This window comes from Musca vetustissima, unplaced genomic scaffold (genome assembly GCF_032173495.1).
Source record: "Musca vetustissima isolate MV318-11 ecotype Yass unplaced genomic scaffold, APGP_CSIRO_Mvet_v1 utg75890, whole genome shotgun sequence".
Classification (NCBI taxonomy): Eukaryota; Metazoa; Arthropoda; class Insecta; order Diptera; family Muscidae; genus Musca; species Musca vetustissima.
In genome coordinates, this window is record NW_026883485.1 from 11,782 (window position 1) to 26,251 (window position 14,470).

Consider the following 14,470-nt stretch of genomic DNA (forward strand, 5'->3'; position numbering starts at 1 on the left):
GAGAAATGTTTTGTTAATACAAAAAAGTTTCGGTTAGTGGTTTCGGTGGGTATAGGGGTCTGCTGGTGCAATGCTGTATATAGGTACGCATAGGTGAGTAACCTTATTAGGGCCCGTATGACTGGTGCAGAGCTCCATAAAGGCCCGTATATCTGGTCCAACGCTCTATAGAGGTCCGTAAAGCTGTTGCGAAGCTCTGTAGAGTTCGTTTAGATGGTGCGCAGGCCTATAGAGAGCCGCATAGCTGTGGTCTAAAGAGTAATTTTAAGGCCTTTTAAGGCTTCTATCGCCTAAAAAAGGCATCTTAAGGCATTTAAAGGATTCTATCGCCTAAACAAGGCATTTTAATATTCTGTGGTCTAAAAAGGCATTTTAAGGTCATTAAAGGCTTCTATCGCCTAAAAAAGGCCTTTAAAGACTTCAATCGCCTAAAAAAGGCATTTTAAGGCCTTTAAAGGCTTCTATCGCCTAAAAAAGGCATTTTAAGGCCTTTAAAGACTTCTATTGCCTAAAAAGACATTTTAAGGCCTTTAAAGGCTTCTATCGCCTAAAAAATGCATTTTTATTTTCTGTGGTCTGAAAAGGCATTTTAAGGCCTTTGAAGGCTTCTATCGCCTATAAAGGCATTTTAATTTTCTGTGGTCTAAATAGGCATTTTAAGGCCCTTACAGGCGTTATAGGTTTGTATAGCAGGTACTAAGCTCTTTAGAGGTTCATATAGTTAGACGAGATATACAGATCGCTCGTGAGGAGGCCTGTATTACTGGTGCCGAACTCAATAGAGGTCCTTATAGCTGGTGCGGAGCCCTCTATAGGTTCGTATAGCTGGTCATAACCTCTATTGAGGTACTTTTAGCTGATGAGGAGTTCTATAGAGGTTATTGTAGATAGTGGGTACTACTCAGGCGTAACGAGGAACACTCTTTAGAGGTCCGCATAGAGGTTTTAACGAGCTTTATAGAGCCTTTTTTTGTAAGGAACTCTATGGAGGCACATATAAGAGGTGACAAGAGGTCCGAATAGGTTGTAAAGATTTACAAAGAGACTAGTATAGGTCAGTTAGATTGGCAGAAATGTCTATAGAGGTCGGTCTATGATGTCAGCAGATCTGTAACGAAGGACCTAAAAAAATCCATCCTAAAAGACCTCAGGACTTAAAAATCCCCGCCTAAAGGACCTCAGGACTTAAAAATCCACGCCTAAAGGACCTCAGGATTTAAAAATCCACGCCTAAAGGACCTCAGGACTTACAAATCCACGCCTAAAGGACTTCAGGACTTAAAAATCCACGCCTAAAGGACTTCAGGACTTAAAAATCCACGCCTAAAGGAATTCAGGAATTAAAAATCCACGCCTAAAGGAATTCAGGAATTAAAAATCCACGCCTAAAGGACTTCAGGACTTAAAAAATTCACGCCTAAAGGACTTCAGGACTTAAAAAATTCACGCCTAAAGGACCTCAGGACTTAAAAATCCACGCCTAAAGGACCTCAGGAAAAATTGTTATTTAAAAATCCACGCCTAAAGGACTTCAGGATAATTATTATTACAGCCTTAAAGACCTCAACAACAGTTATTATTTAAAAAATCCACGTCTAAAGATCTCAGCAAAATTTGTACAAAAACATTATTAAAAAATTAATTAAAAACTTGTTTTTGTAAATATTGCTGTTGTAGTTTTTTGGTTGGATTTATTTTCCCTTTTATCAGCACTTTTGGCAAATAATTTCCCCCCACGCCATCTTATCTTTGACTTTGTCTATCAAACATTGTAATCAATTTCTAGACAAAGTATCGAGCCACTAGAAAACTTAACCTTTTACCTTTATCAGCAACAACAGAAATTTCAATATTTACTTAGACGGTAAGTTTCGAAGTTTTTGCTTTTGCATACAAAAACCTGATATTGAAATGTTTGGGATAACGCCTCCAGCCGGTTAGTTGAAATGTGGCATTATCCTTGTAATACAACACTTGACTTGTGAATATGTATCCAGAAAACCAAAAGGTAAATATAATTTTAACACCTTTTGTAACACGAACAACAACAGCAATAATAACAAAAACAATAGTAAGGAAAATAAATAAAAAAGAGGGTATCCTTTGTCAAATATTCGCCATCAAGTCCTTTGTAAATAATAGTAGTCGATGCTATTCTTATTCTCTGTAACTATATTTTTATTTATTTAGGATTGAGGGTTTTTTGTAGGGAGTACCTTAAAGGTTGAAGGGGAGGAGATTAAAATCTTGGGCTGCTCAAAGTCTATCATCAGCAAATGGACCAATATTGGCAATGTGGGCCATAGTTGCAGGAATATTAGTCTGTTCATAATTGCCAACAAAATAGTGCGCCATGGGACCGGAAGCAAAAACACCAACATCATCGGCACCATGTGTTTCTGAGTCCAGGGGTACAGTGGCCATAAAACGATATGAAGGATCCTGAGTATCATATTTGCTCAAGTCGCGACGTCCTGTCTTTGAGGAGAAAGTCTTGGAGTAGCCAGGACCATTGGCATAGGAGAGAATGGTATAGGGTAAGCCATCCGAGGCCTTACCGGGAGCCAATTCGAAAATGTTTTGACGACGGTACTGGAAATAAGAAACAAAAATAAATAAAAAAATTTTAGAAAATATTTGTAGTGACCTACATAAGGTATATTTTTAGGGTCCTTTATGAGACGTGGATTTTTTAAAAAATATTTTTAGGGTCCTTTATAAGGCGTGGATTTTTTAAAAACTATTTTTAGGGTCCCACACAAGGCGTGGATTTTTTAAAAACTATTTTTAGGGTCCCACACAAGGCGTGGATTTTTTAAAAACTATTTTTAGGGTCCCACACAAGGCGTGGATTTTTTAAAAACTATTTTTAGGGTCCCACACAAGGCGTGGATTTTTTAAAAACTATTTTTAGGGTCCCACACAAGGCGTGGATTTTTTAAAAACTATTTTTAGGGTCCCACACAAGGCGTGGATTTTTTAAAAACTATTTTTAGGGTCCCACACAAGGCGTGGATTTTTTAAAAACTATTTTTAGGGTCCCACACAAGGCGTGGATTTTTTAAAAACTATTTTTAGGGTCCCACACAAGGCGTGGATTTTTTAAAAACTATTTTTAGGGTCCCACACAAGGCGTGGATTTTTTAAAAACTATTTTTAGGGTCCCACACAAGGCGTGGATTTTTTAAAAACTATTTTTAGGGTCCCACACAAGGCGTGGATTTTTTAAAAACTATTTTTAGGGTCCCACACAAGGCGTGGATTTTTTAAAAACTATTTTTAGGGTCCCACACAAGGCGTGGATTGTTTAAAAACTATTTTTAGGGTCCCACACAAGGCGTGGATTGTTTAAAAACTATTTTTAGGGTCCCACACAAGGCGTGGATTGTTTAAAAACTATTTTTAGGGTCCCACACAAGATGTGGATTTTTTAAAAACTATTTTTAGGGTCCCACACAAGGCGTGGATTTTTTAAAAACTATTTTTAGGGTCCCACACAAGGCGTGGATTTTTTAAAAACTATTTTTAGGGTCCCACACAAGACGTGGATTTTTTAAAAACTATTTTTAGGGTCCCACACAAGACGTGGATTTTTTAAAAACTATTTTTAGGGTCCCACACAAGACGTGGATTTTTTAAAAACTATTTTTAGGGTCCAAGGCGTGGATTTTTTAAAAACTATTTTTAGGGTCCCACACAAGGCGTGGATTTTTTAAAAACTATTTTTAGGGTCCCACACAAGGCGTGGATTGTTTAAAAACTATTTTTAGGGTCCCACACAAGGCGTGGATTGTTTAAAAACTATTTTTAGGGTCCCACACAAGGCGTGGATTGTTTAAAAACTATTTTTAGGGTCCCACACAAGGCGTGGATTTTTTAAAAACTATTTTTTTAAAAAATTTTAGGCTCCTACCCAAGGCCTGGATTTTTTTAAAAACATTTTCAAGATCAAAACTCACCGGATAACCATTCAGCGACATAGTATGCGAATGATCCGACGTCACCACAATCAGCGTATCCTCTTCACTGGTCATATTTCTTGCCAACTCAACAGCCTTGGCAAACTGCTCCGTATCCTCCAGAGATTTATGGGCCCTCGAATCATGATGAGCCATATCGATACGGGCACCCTCCACAAACAAGAAGTATCCCTTTTCATTTTTACTCAACAGCTCAATGGCCTTTTGGGTCATCAACGACAATGAGGGGTCGGAATTTTCCAAGCGATTCCGTTTCAAATCACCATGATAGGGACAGTGGGAGGGACTAAACAACCCCATAAGATATTCCGTTTTGCTAATATCCACCATTTCCAGACCCTTCTTGGACCATACATATTCAGCGGATTTCTTTTCCGCACGTTTGCCATCCAACCATTCTTTGATTAGATCCCGACGATCACTACGCAAACCGGGTTGGCCTTCTTCATCGTTCATGGTCTTATCACGGAAATTGCGGCGTCCTCCACCGAGTACCACACGTAGCTCCTTACCCACCGGCCATTCCACCAGTTGGCGGGCAATGTCAACATTTATTTCAGGGCTGCAGCCATCTTCGATTATGGCCTCATCATATTCCCAGGCACGGTTGGCAGTGTGGGCATAGACACCAGCCGGTGAGGCATGTGTCACTCGAGCTGTGGTTACCAAACCGGCCCACTTGCCAGCATCCTGCGCCCATTTAGCCAAACTTTCGGTGTGAGTCGAAGTATCGTTGGCCTTGTAGCAATCATATTTGGGCACCTTGGCATTCACACCAATCGTACCATAGTTACCCTTCACACCGCTCAAATATGCCGTGGCCGTTGAGGCTGAATCCGGCGTGCGTTTATCCACAGCATAGGTCTTCGATAATCCGGTATAGGGGAATTTTTCAAATGACACCTGCATACTGCTATCACCCATAAAGTCACGGGTAGCTGTCACAGTGTGTACAGACATACCATCACCCAAGAAGAGAATAATATTCTTGGCCCTTTTGTTGTTCAGCTGATTATAGGTCTGTAGTTTATGGGCCAAAATATTTTGGGCCTTATCTACCCAGAATTGGGTATCCGCCTCCTCAGTGGCCATGGTATATGCCCTTGGGCTGGGGAAATTTGGATGATCAGGATCATGCTCGGCATGGGCAACCGAAGCCAATAGGCAGCACAACGCGAGTACCACTACCACCACGTTAGACCTCATTTTGTCCTGGTCTCTGTCTCGCCGTTCTGGTCAAAATTTTTTAACGTACTAAAGGGGTTTTATTTATTGCTATAAAATTTATACCGTAATTTTTGTTAGCAATTAGAAATCTTATCTTCAATTTGCAGATGCTTGAAAAATTTATTTTTTTTGTCGTGCCCTCTTATCGGTGGTCAGGTATTTTAAAGGCCATATTCATTTGCCGATTATGTCAATCTTTGTGACAAAGAAGACGAAGTGGTTATTTTCTGCCCAAGTAGTGACGTAGTGTTGAAATTTCTTGGAATGGGGTTTTCAGAATTTTGATATCAAGTTTGACAAAATATCTTCTAAAGATCTGAAAAAAAAATTCTGAGAAAAAAAATTCTGGAGGTTAAGATGTAATCAGTGAAAATATTTTTTCGACAACAAAAATATTTTTTTTTAATATCCACGCTTTGTGTAGGACCCTAAAAATATGTTTTAAAAAATCCACGCCTTGTGTAGGACCCTAAAAATATGTTTTAAAAAATCCACGCCTTGTGTAGGACCCTAAAAATATGTTTTAAAAAATCCACGCCTTGTGTAGGACCCTAAAAATATGTTTTAAAAAAATCCACGCCTTGCGTAGGACCCTAAAAATATGTTTTAAAAAAATCCACGCCTTGCGTAGGACCCTAAAAATATGTTTTAAAAAAATCCACGCCTTGTGTAGGACCCTAAAAATATGTTTTAAAAAAATCCACGCCTTGTGTAGGACCCTAAAAATATGTTTTAAAAAAATCCACGCCTTGTGTAGGACCCTAAAAATATGTTTTAAAAAAATCCACGCCTTGTGTAGGACCCTAAAAATATGTTTTAAAAAAATCCACGCCTTGTGTAGGACCCTAAAAATATGTTTTAAAAAAATCCACGCCTTGTGTAGGACCCTAAAATATGTTTTAAAAAAATCCACGCCTTGTGTAGGACCCTAAAAATATGTTTTAAAAAATCCACGCCTTGTGTAGGACCCTAAAAATATGTTTTAAAAAATCCACGCCTTGTGTAGGACCCTAAAAATATGTTTTAAAAAATCCACGCCTTGTGTAGGACCCTAAAAATATGTTTTAAAAAAATCCACGCCTTGTGTAGGACCCTAAAATATGTTTTAAAAAAATCCACGCCTTGTGTAGGACCCTAAAAATATGTTTTAAAAAAATCCACGCCTTGTGTAGGACCCTAAAAATATGTTTTAAAAAAATCCACGCCTTGTGTAGGACCCTAAAAATATGTTTTAAAAAATCCACGCCTTGTGTAGGACCCTAAAAATATGTTTTAAAAAATCCACGCCTTGTGTAGGACCCTAAAAATATGTTTTAAAAAATCCACGCCTTGTGTAGGACCCTAAAAATATGTTTTAAAAAATCCACGCCTTGTGTAGGACCCTAAAAATATGTTTTAAAAAATCCACGCCTTGTGTAGGACCCTAAAAATATGTTTTAAAAAATCCACGCCTTGTGTAGGACCCTAAAAATATGTTTTAAAAAATCCACGCCTTGTGTAGGAGCCTAAAAATATGTTTTAAAAAATCCACGCCTTGTGTAGGAGCCTAAAAATATGTTTTAAAAAATCCACGCCTTGTGTAGGACCCTAAAAATATGTTTTAAAAAATCCACGCCTTGTGTAGGAGCCTAAAAATATGTTTTAAAAAATCCACGCCTTGTGTAGGACCCTAAAAATATGTTTTAAAAAATCCACGCCTTGTGTAGGACCCTAAAAATATGTTTTAAAAAATCCACGCCTTGTGTAGGACCCTAAAAATATGTTTTAAAAAAATCCACGCCTTGTGTAGGACCCTAAAAATATGTTTTAAAAAAATCCACGCCTTGTGTAGGACCCTAAAAATATGTTTTAAAAAAATCCACGCCTTGTGTAGGACCCTAAAAATATGTTTTAAAAAAATCCACGCCTTGTGTAGGACCCTAAAAATTGTTGCGTACCGCCTACTGCGGCTCCTGGTGGGGTTCCAACCAGCTCAGTCGGGGCACCGCTTTAGGGGTGAATTCCCAACCCTACCACCATCAGCCCTAGGGGTCGAACAATCAAGAAGGAAAACGGAAATAGAACAACAAACAACAATACAAAATGACAACACACATACGACCATAACGAGGGAATTTGGTGTCAATTATTCCCGCACTTCGCCCGCCCAACCTTGACCCTTCTCGTCCTCATAAACACTTAATTTTAAAGGGCCCCTGATTCCACACACACTCACCTTACTGCAACATCATCCTATCTTCCTCCCTCACAGAAAACAACTAGCAATTCATATTAATCTAAACATTTACACATAAACAATATTTATTAATTTCATCATTTTTTGATTACTTAAATCTAACATAAACACTTAGTCAATATTCTGAATTCCTAACACCTAATGCTATCGATAAGTCACTGTTTCAGACTACCCACGCAATCTATTGAAACGGCTCCTTCTGGCCACTCTATTATATTATTACCTCACCTAAAAGAGCTCTCTTAAGTCGTTATTGGGGAGATTACCATTTGGTCCCCAAAATAGGCAAATGCAAGTTTCTAATAAGATATTTGGGGTAACCCTACACTTGTCGCATTTGTTAGGCGTTAAAAATTCTCACAATTTAAAATCTTAGATATTAATCACTAAATACTAACACATAACACACTTAATCTAACACTTAAAATTTAGTAAATATATTTTTGTTTGGTTTTTTAAAATTTTTGTCATTTGGTGATTTGCTTGTTTTTAATTTGGTCTTTGATTACTAATTCATTTTTTTCGTTTTACTTTCAGATCTCTCAGGCTATTGGCATTTAAATTTCGACAAAACAATGGTTACCTGGTTTCCAGATACTTATTTTTACAGGATTTTTGGACGGAAAGACACATCAATTTATTGGCCAACTACGTCCAAGCTTGCGTTGACGTGCTGTCTTCATTTTGGGATTAACCGTCTTCCAGCCAACTATTCTACGGCTAAAACCATGCCACATAAATGTTTTGCCGAATAAGCCCCAAAAAAAAATCGGATGACCTCCTCCGTGCAACGACTTGGAGGGGCCAATGTTTGCCTTTTCCGTTGATGAGGATGTTGGCGAGATCTATACAAAACACAAACATTCAAACACATAAAATATTACCGAATTACACTACTTACTTTATTTTGTTCGCTCGCAGGCATAAGGCACTCAACAATAAAAAACAAACACAAGTCTTAACAAATTTTGGGTATTTTTTTGTTTATCTTGGGGATTTTTGTTTTCTTTGTTTTGAAAATTTGTTATAAATTATAGTCTCTCGACCAAACACCAAATAAATTTGATCGAATTTTCCCCCCGTTATGCCTTTTATACCCCCGCAGCCAGATGCCATTTTCCCACTTTTCTGGGATTCTCGCGCATTTTCCGACATTTATCATTTTTCCTTTATCTTACCTCTTGATCCCTACACTCGACAGGGTTGTATTTGCCAGGCCTAAATTTCAGACCAGATGGCAACGCATGAATTTCTCAACCGCTGTACGGAGCTTACTGTATCCGGCTCACTTTTTTCTGGCCGGCAGCAGCAAACACATCATCTCGGATAATTGCTGCCGGTTGTGTTTTTTTTATTTTATTTTTATTTTTATCCAAACAATTATATTCACATGCAACAAAATATGTTTTAAAAAAATCCACGCCTTGTGTAGGACCCTAAAAATATGTTTTAAAAAAATCCACGCCTTGTGTAGGACCCTAAAAATATGTTTTAAAAAAATCCACGCCTTGTGTAGGACCCTAAAAATATGTTTTAAAAAAATCCACGCCTTGTGTAGGACCCTAAAAATATTTTTTTTTTTAAAAAATCCACGCCTTGTGTAGGACCCTAAAAATATTTTTTAAAAAAATCAAGGCATTGTTTTGGACACTAAAAATATGTTTTAAAAAAATCCCCACCTTGTGTAGGACCCTAAAAAATAATGTTTAAAAAAATCCCCACCTTGTTTAGGACCCTAAAAATAATGTTTAAAAAATCCATGCCTTGTGTAGGACCCTTAAAAATAATTTTTAAAAAATCTACGCCTTGTGTAGGACCCTAAAAATATTTTTAAAAAATCCACGCCTTGTGTAGGACCCTTAAAAAATATTTTTAAAAAATCCACGCCTTGTGTAGGACCCTTAAAAATATTTTTAAAAAATCCACGCCTTGTGTAGGACCCTTAAAAATATTTTAAAAAAATCCACGCCTTGTGTAGGACCCTTAAAAATATTTTTAAAAAATCCACGCCTTGTGTAGGACCCTTAAAAAATATTTTTAAAAAATCCACGCCTTGTGTAGGACCCTTAAAAAATATTTTTAAAAAATCCACGCCTTGTGTAGGACCCTTAAAAAATATTTTTAAAAAATCCACGCCTTGTGTAGGACCCTTAAAAAAACTATTTTTAAAAAATCCACGCCTTGTGTAGGACCCTTAAAAAATATTTTTAAAAAACCCACACCTTGTGAGGGTCCATAAAACATATTTTTAAAGAAATTCACGCCCTGTGAGGGTCCTTAAAAATATTTTTAAAAAAATCCACGCCTTGTGTAAGACCTATTAAAATTTTTTTTTTTAAAAAATCCACGCCTTGTGTAGGACCCTAAAAATATTTTTAAAAAAATCCACGTCTGGACCCTAAAAATATTTTTAAAAAATCCACGTCTGGACCCTAAAAATATTTTTAAAAAATCCACGCCTTGTGTAGGACCTAAAAATATTTTTAAAAAAATCCACGCCTTGTGTAGGACCTAAAAATATGTTTTAAAAAATCCACGCCTTGTGTAGGACCCTAAAAAATATTTTTAAAAAATCCACGCCTTGTGTAGGACCCTAAAAATATGTTTTAAAAAATCCACGCCTTGTGTAGGACCCTAAAAATATGTTTTAAAAAATCCACGCCTTGTGTAGGACCCTAAAAATATGTTTTAAAAAATCCACGCCTTGTGTAGGACCCTAAAAATATTTTTAAAAAATCCACGCCTTGTGTAGGACCCTAAAAATATTTTTTAAAAAATCCACGCCTTGTGTAGGACCCTAAAAATATGTTTTAAAAAAATCCACGCCTTGTGTAGGACCCTAAAAATATGTTTTAAAAAATCCACGCCTTGTGTAGGACCCTAAAAATATGTTTTAAAAAAATCCACGCCTTGTGTAGGACCCTAAAAATATGTTTTAAAAAAATCCACGCCTTGTGTAGGACCCTAAAAATATGTTTTAAAAAAATCCACGCCTTGTGTAGGACCCTAAAAATATGTTTTAAAAAAATCCACGCCTTGTGTAGGACCCTAAAAATATGTTTTAAAAAAATCCACGCCTTGTGTAGGACCCTAAAAATATGTTTTAAAAAAATCCACGCCTTGTGTAGGACCCTAAAAATATGTTTTAAAAAATCCACGCCTTGTGTAGGACCCTAAAAATATGTTTTAAAAAAATCCACGCCTTGTGTAGGACCCTAAAAATATGTTTTAAAAAAATCCACGCCTTGTGTAGGACCCTAAAAATATGTTTTAAAAAAATCCACGCCTTGTGTAGGACCCTAAAAATATGTTTTAAAAAAATCCACGCCTTGTGTAGGACCCTAAAAATATGTTTTAAAAAAATCCACGCCTTGTGTAGGACCCTAAAAATATGTTTTAAAAAAATCCACGCCTTGTGTAGGACCCTAAAAATATGTTTTAAAAAAATCCACGCCTTGTGTAGGACCCTAAAAATATGTTTTAAAAAAATCCACGCCTTGTGTAGGACCCTAAAAATATGTTTTAAAAAAATCCACGCCTTGTGTAGGACCCTAAAAATATGTTTTAAAAAATCCACGCCTTGTGTAGGACCCTAAAAATATGTTTTAAAAAAATCCACGCCTTGTGTAGGACCCTAAAAATATGTTTTAAAAAAATCCACGCCTTGTGTAGGACCCTAAAAATATGTTTTAAAAAAATCCACGCCTTGTGTAGGACCCTAAAAATAGGTTTTAAAAAAATCCAAGCCTTGTGTAGGACCCTAAAAATATGTTTTAAAAAAATCCAAGCCTTGTGTAGGACTCTAAAAATATGTTTTAAAAAATCCACGCCTTGTGTAGGAGCCTAAAAATATGTTTTAAAAAATCCACGCCTTGTGTAGGACCCTAAAAATATGTTTTAAAAAATCCACGCCTTGTGTAGGACCCTAAAAATATGTTTTAAAAAATCCACGCCTTGTGTAGGACCCTAAAAATATGTTTTAAAAAAATCCACGCCTTGTGTAGGACCCTAAAACTATGTTTTAAAAAATCCACGCCTTGTGTAGGACCCTAAAACTATGTTTTAAAAAGTCCACGCCTTGTGTAGGACCCTAAAAATACTTTTTTAAAATATTCAAGCCTTGTGTAGGACCCTAAAAATATGTTTTAAAAAAATCCACGCCTTGTGTAGGACCCTAAAAATATGTTTTAAAAAAATCCACGCCTTGTGTAGGACCCTAAAACTATGTTTTAAAAAGTCCACGCCTTGTGTAGGACCCTAAAAATATGTTTTAAAAAATCCACGCCTTGTGTAGGACCCTAAAAATATGTTTTAAAAAATCCACGTCTTGCGTAGGACGCTTTCCGTGTGTAGGAAAAAAATTTCCCCCGCCCCTCCTTTATTAGCACGCTTCTTTTTTGTTATTCGACGTCACCGTCTCTGATTTCATTATCACAAGTGCCCAAAATTAAAAAAAAACGAATTATTTCGAAAAAGATTCAACATCGCGATAATCTGTTTAACAAAATTATCGGCCATTGAGAACAATTGTTAGTTAATTTGACAGCTATCGATGTGAAGTGACAGCAGTGGTAAGACGTGCAAAGTAGAGGCGTGAAGTGACGACGACGACAACAACAACAAGTTCTACTTAAGGCCCATGTATTGGACAATTTCGATTTAGTTGGACGGAAAATTTTGCGCGAAGAGGTGGTTCGAAATGGAGTTCTCCCTAAAGGTTACGATTTTGGGCATACTCCTGATACAAACGGTTCTCTGCAGCCCCCAACAGGATGAAGAAGATTTGAAAGATAAATTAATGCATCCCGATTTGCGTAATGATCACTTCGATGCGAGATCTTTAAGACGGGTGGGTGAAGATACCCAAGAATTTTGGTTAAATCAGGGCAAGGAGTTTATCAAGCAGCAACAGCGACAACAACAAAATACCAAGGTGGCCAAGAACGTGATCATGTTTTTGGGTGATGGAATGGGTTTGACAACCCTGGTAGCGGCCCGCAACTACATTGATGGTGAACACACCAAGTTATCCTTTGAAGAATTCCCCTATACGGGCCTCTCCAAAACCTACAGTGTGGATAAAATTACCCCAGACTCGGCAACCACGGCCACTGCCTATTTGTGCGGTGTTAAGGCCAATTATGGCACCATTGGTGTTAATGCCCATGTCGGACGGGATAATTGTGAAGCTATGCGTAATACCTCCAATCATGTTTACTCCATTGCCAAATGGGCCATGGATGCGGGAAAATCTGCCGGCTTTGTTACCACCACCCGTATTACACATGCCTCCCCAGCTGGGGTCTATGCTCACACTGCCGACCGTGTTTGGGAAAATAATGATGATCTTGAGGCCGATTGTGGTCCAGACAATGGCCTCGATGATATTGCTGTCCAGCTGATCCATGGTGAGGTGGGTTCCCGCCTCAAGGTCATGATGGGTGGTGGCAAGCGAAATTTCTTTGACAAGACAATCTACAGCAAAGGTTTGCGTACCGATGGCCGTAATCTCATCGAAGAGTATTTAGAAAAATCCCCACGCAATGCCTATGTTGAGACCCGTGAAGAATTGGCCAATGTGGATCTGTCGCAAATCGATCGTTTGTTGGGTACCTTTAGCAGCAATCACATGGATTACCACCTGGAAGCGGTGGCCAATCCCTCCAACACCCAACCCACTTTGGCGGAAATGACCAAAAAGGCCATTGAATTTTTGGAGCAGGACAATGAGCAGGGCTATTTCCTCTTTGTGGAGGGTGGTAAAATTGATTTGGGCCATCACTCGAACAAGGCACGCATGGCCTTGGATGAAACAAAAGAATTTTCCGAAACCATTGCCATGGCCCGGCAAATGACCAGCGAAGAGGATACCCTCATTGTGGTGACTTCCGATCACTCGCATACCTTCAGTGTGGCTGGTTATCAAAATCGTGGTTCGGACATTTTCAGTCTACGCAATTCGGATGTTGATGGCATGGACTATTCACCGCTCAGCTATGCCAATGGTCCCTCCTACTCGGAATATGTCAATGAAAAGGCCACTCAGCGTATTGACCCCAATTTGGTATTGACCGGTGCCGCAAAGGATGTGTTCCCCGCCACGGTGCCATTGTCCACGGAGACCCATGGTGGTGAAGATGTTGGCGTATTTGCTTCGGGACCATGGTCTCATCTCTTTACCGGTGTCTATGAACAAAATACCATACCACATATGATGGCCTATGCCGCCTGTATTGGTGAGGGTCTAAAGGCTTGTGATACCTTATCGTGAAACGTGACGTGAAGTGGTTCGGTGAAAAAATTGTAAATTCGGAAGGCAAATAAAATTTGATTTATAATTGTAAACAAATAAAGATAAGATTAAGAGCGAATTAAAATAACAGAAAAAAATTCTATTAAAAAATTGAATTACCTATGTTGGGAATTTATTGTTGTTGTTGGTGTGGAGGGGTAATCTAATTATTAACCAGTGAGTAGTAGTAAAGTCGGACTGGGCCGACTATATGATACCCTTCACCAATTTGGGTGAAAATCGGATGAAACTATATTTTGGAGCTATATAGAGTCTTTAGTGGACTATTTACCTAAAATCGGGCGAAACTATATATGGGAGCTATATCTAAATCTGAACCGATTTTTACGAAACTTTGCACACATCATTCAAGACTTAATTCAGTGCGCTATGCCAAATTTCGTGCAAATCGAAAAATATATAGGGACTTTAGTGCACCATTTACATTAAATCGGACGAAAATATATATGGGAGCTATATCTAAATCTGAACCGATTTTCACGAAACTTAACACACATCATTATAGACCTTATTCATTACGCTGTGCAAAATTTCGTGCAAATCGAAAGATATATAGAGTCTTTAGTGGACTATTTACCTAAAATCGGGCGAAACTATATATGGGAGCTATATCTAAATCTGAACTGATTTTCACGAAACTTTGCACACATCATTCTAGACTTAATTCAGTGCGCTATGCTAAATTTCGGGCAAATCGAAAAATATATAGGAATT

General features: G+C 37.8%; 2 protein-coding genes across 2 annotated transcripts; one reads left to right on the forward strand and one right to left on the reverse strand.

The window, feature by feature from the left end:
* Positions 1-2,256: 2,256 nt before the first annotated feature.
* Positions 2,257-5,111, reverse strand: LOC133330353 (membrane-bound alkaline phosphatase-like). The gene is made up of 2 exons (XM_061538813.1): positions 3,960-5,111; positions 2,257-2,592 (listed from the first exon to the last, which is right to left on the reverse strand). Exons 1-2 carry the CDS (start codon positions 5,070-5,072, stop codon positions 2,257-2,259), a joined length of 1,449 nt encoding a protein of 482 aa, XP_061394797.1. The 5' UTR covers positions 5,073-5,111.
* A 7,172-nt stretch (positions 5,112-12,283) lies between these two features.
* Positions 12,284-13,718, forward strand: LOC133330351 (membrane-bound alkaline phosphatase-like). The gene has a single exon (XM_061538810.1). The coding sequence runs from the start codon at positions 12,395-12,397 to the stop codon at positions 13,712-13,714; it is 1,320 nt and encodes a 439-aa protein (XP_061394794.1). The 5' UTR covers positions 12,284-12,394; the 3' UTR covers positions 13,715-13,718.
* Positions 13,719-14,470: the final 752 nt, after the last annotated feature.

Excerpts from the sequence above, each read along its gene's own strand:
- LOC133330353 (XM_061538813.1), bottom strand. The coding sequence starts at position 5,072 with ATGGCCACTGAGGAGGCGGATACCCAATTCTGGGTAGATAAGGCCCAA. Across the intron at positions 2,593-3,959 it reads TGTCGCTGAATGGTTATCCG|TACCGTCGTCAAAACATTTT; the intron begins GTGAGTTTTGAT and ends TCTTATTTCCAG.
- LOC133330351 (XM_061538810.1), top strand. The coding sequence starts at position 12,395 with ATGTTTTTGGGTGATGGAATGGGTTTGACAACCCTGGTAGCGGCCCGC.